The following is a 1,832-nucleotide window of genomic DNA, read 5'->3' as shown; positions in this document are numbered from 1 at the left end:
CGCTCTCTTCCCGCAGGGAAAAGGCCTTGGCTCTCACCGGCAACCAGGGCATCGAGCCGGCCATGGATTGGTGCGTGTGGCCCCCGTCCCGATCCCAGGACCGGAACCGGTGCCGGTCCTGGTCCCGGTACCGCCCGGCCCGTAACACCCCCCATTTCCCACAGGCTGGTGGCCCACGAGGACGATCCCGACCTGGACGAGCCCTTGGAGGAGCCGCCGGCACCGGAATCCGCAGCCGCCGGAGCAGGTGGGAGCGGGACCGGCGGCTGTAACGGGAGCGACAACCCCCCCCCAACAACAACAACAACAACAACAACAACGCGCTCCCGGTGTCGCCGGTGCCGGCAGGTACCGCCGGAGCCTTGGAAGAAGACGGGAAGCAGCCGCTGTCCGAGGAGGAGAGGAAGGAGCAGACGAAGAGGTGGGAAAAATCCCAGCGGAATGCCGGGACCCCGGAGCGGGAATTGGGGCGCCCGAGGGCGCCGCCTGTTCCCGGAGCCTCCCGCTTGTCCTGCCCGCAGGATGATGGAGCTGATCGCCCAGAAGCAGCGGGAGCGGGAGGAGCGGGAGAAGCGGGAGACGATCGAGCGGGAGAAGCAGCGGCGGAAGCAGGGCCAGGAGCTGTCGCTGCTCCGGCAGCGGCTCCAGGAGGAGGAGATGCGGAAGCTGGCGGAGCAGCGGCGCCGCGACCGCATGGAGGAGAAGCTGGCCAGGTGAGGCCCGGGAATGCCGGGAATGCCGGCGGGAACGCGTCCCCCCCCGCCACAATCCGCTCCTCGTCCCGCAGGCAGCGGGTGCGGGAGAAGATCGAGCGGGATAAGGCGGAACGGGCCAAAAAGGTGAGTGGGAAACGGGGGGAGAGCCGCGGGAAGGTCGGGTTGTGTCTCCCGGCGGTTTTCCCGGCGTTTTCCCGCGTTTCCGAGCTCCGCTGGTTCTGTCCGCAGTTCGGAGCGGCTGCGCAGGGCTCYGCGGAGCCGCCGCCGGCCGCGGCGCCCTCGTCCCCCAGCCAGGAGCCCCCCAGCAAGCGGGAATACGACCAGTGCCGCATCCAGGTAGCGCCCGGAGCCGCGGGATAGGGAGAAATCCCGGTGCCCTCGTGCAGGGTGGGGGAAGATCCCGGCGCTGAGGGTGGCGAGGGAGAAATCCCAGCGCTGGGAGGGAGGGAGGGAGATCCCCTTGTGGGAACGAGGGAGAGAGAAGCTCCTAGTGCTTGGGAATGGTGAATTCCCACTGCTGGATGTGGATCCTGGTACTGGGAAGGAACATCCCTGGGAAGGGGGAATCTTGGTGCTGGGGGGTGGAGGGTCCTGGGGTTTGGAGGGGAGAATCCCAGTGCCAGGGTGGGATTCCGGGGCTGGGGGGGCGGGAAGTGGGAGCAGATCCCAAGGCTGGAGGGGATCCCGGGGCCAAAGGGAGCACATCCCAGTGCAGGGAGGGCAAATCCCGCGGCCGGGATCCATCCTTATCCCGGCACCAGATGCCACAGCTGGGATCGATCCTTATCCCGGTGTCCAGCGGGAGAGCGGGGAGCTGATCCCGAATCCGGCCGAGAGCCGGCGCCGCCGCTGCGGGCGGGCTCCGTAGGCGTCCGTGCGTTCCCAGGTGCGGCTCCTGGACGGCTCGTCGCTGACGCAGACGTTCCGGGCGCGGGAGCAGCTGGCGGCCGTGCGGCTCTACGTGGAGCTGCACCGGAGCGGCGCGCCGGAGCCCTTCCGCCTCCTCACGCCCTTCCCGCGCCGCGTCTTCACCGAGGACGACATGGAGAAGCCGCTGCAGGAGCTGGGTGCGGAGCCGGGAAGGGAGCGGGAGCCAGCGGGATCCCAATGGATCTG

At 69.1% G+C, this 1,832-nt stretch overlaps 1 protein-coding gene across 1 annotated transcript in view; it reads left to right on the top strand.

Moving 5' to 3' along the window:
• Positions 1-1,783, top strand: part of LOC112958136 (UBX domain-containing protein 1-like) — a gene marked incomplete at its 3' end in the record, with an annotated part of 4,683 nt that extends 2,900 nt beyond the window's left edge. Inside the window, exons 3-9 of the mRNA XM_026051947.1 lie at positions 17-70; positions 165-247; positions 349-421; positions 522-713; positions 788-839; positions 945-1,052; positions 1,603-1,783. Of these exons, the coding sequence (XP_025907732.1) occupies positions 17-70; positions 165-247; positions 349-421; positions 522-713; positions 788-839; positions 945-1,052; positions 1,603-1,783 (743 nt within the window). The remainder of the gene's footprint in view (positions 1-16; positions 71-164; positions 248-348; positions 422-521; positions 714-787; positions 840-944; positions 1,053-1,602) is intronic.
• Between the last annotated feature and the right edge of the window lie 49 nt (positions 1,784-1,832).

The sequence above is a fragment of the Nothoprocta perdicaria genome, unplaced genomic scaffold, assembly GCF_003342845.1.
Source record: "Nothoprocta perdicaria isolate Ctin4 unplaced genomic scaffold, notPer1 scaffold_1117, whole genome shotgun sequence".
Classification (NCBI taxonomy): domain Eukaryota; kingdom Metazoa; phylum Chordata; class Aves; order Tinamiformes; family Tinamidae; genus Nothoprocta; species Nothoprocta perdicaria.
Note: the sequence above shows the minus strand (reverse complement) of the source record. Positions and strands in the feature narration are given on the sequence as shown.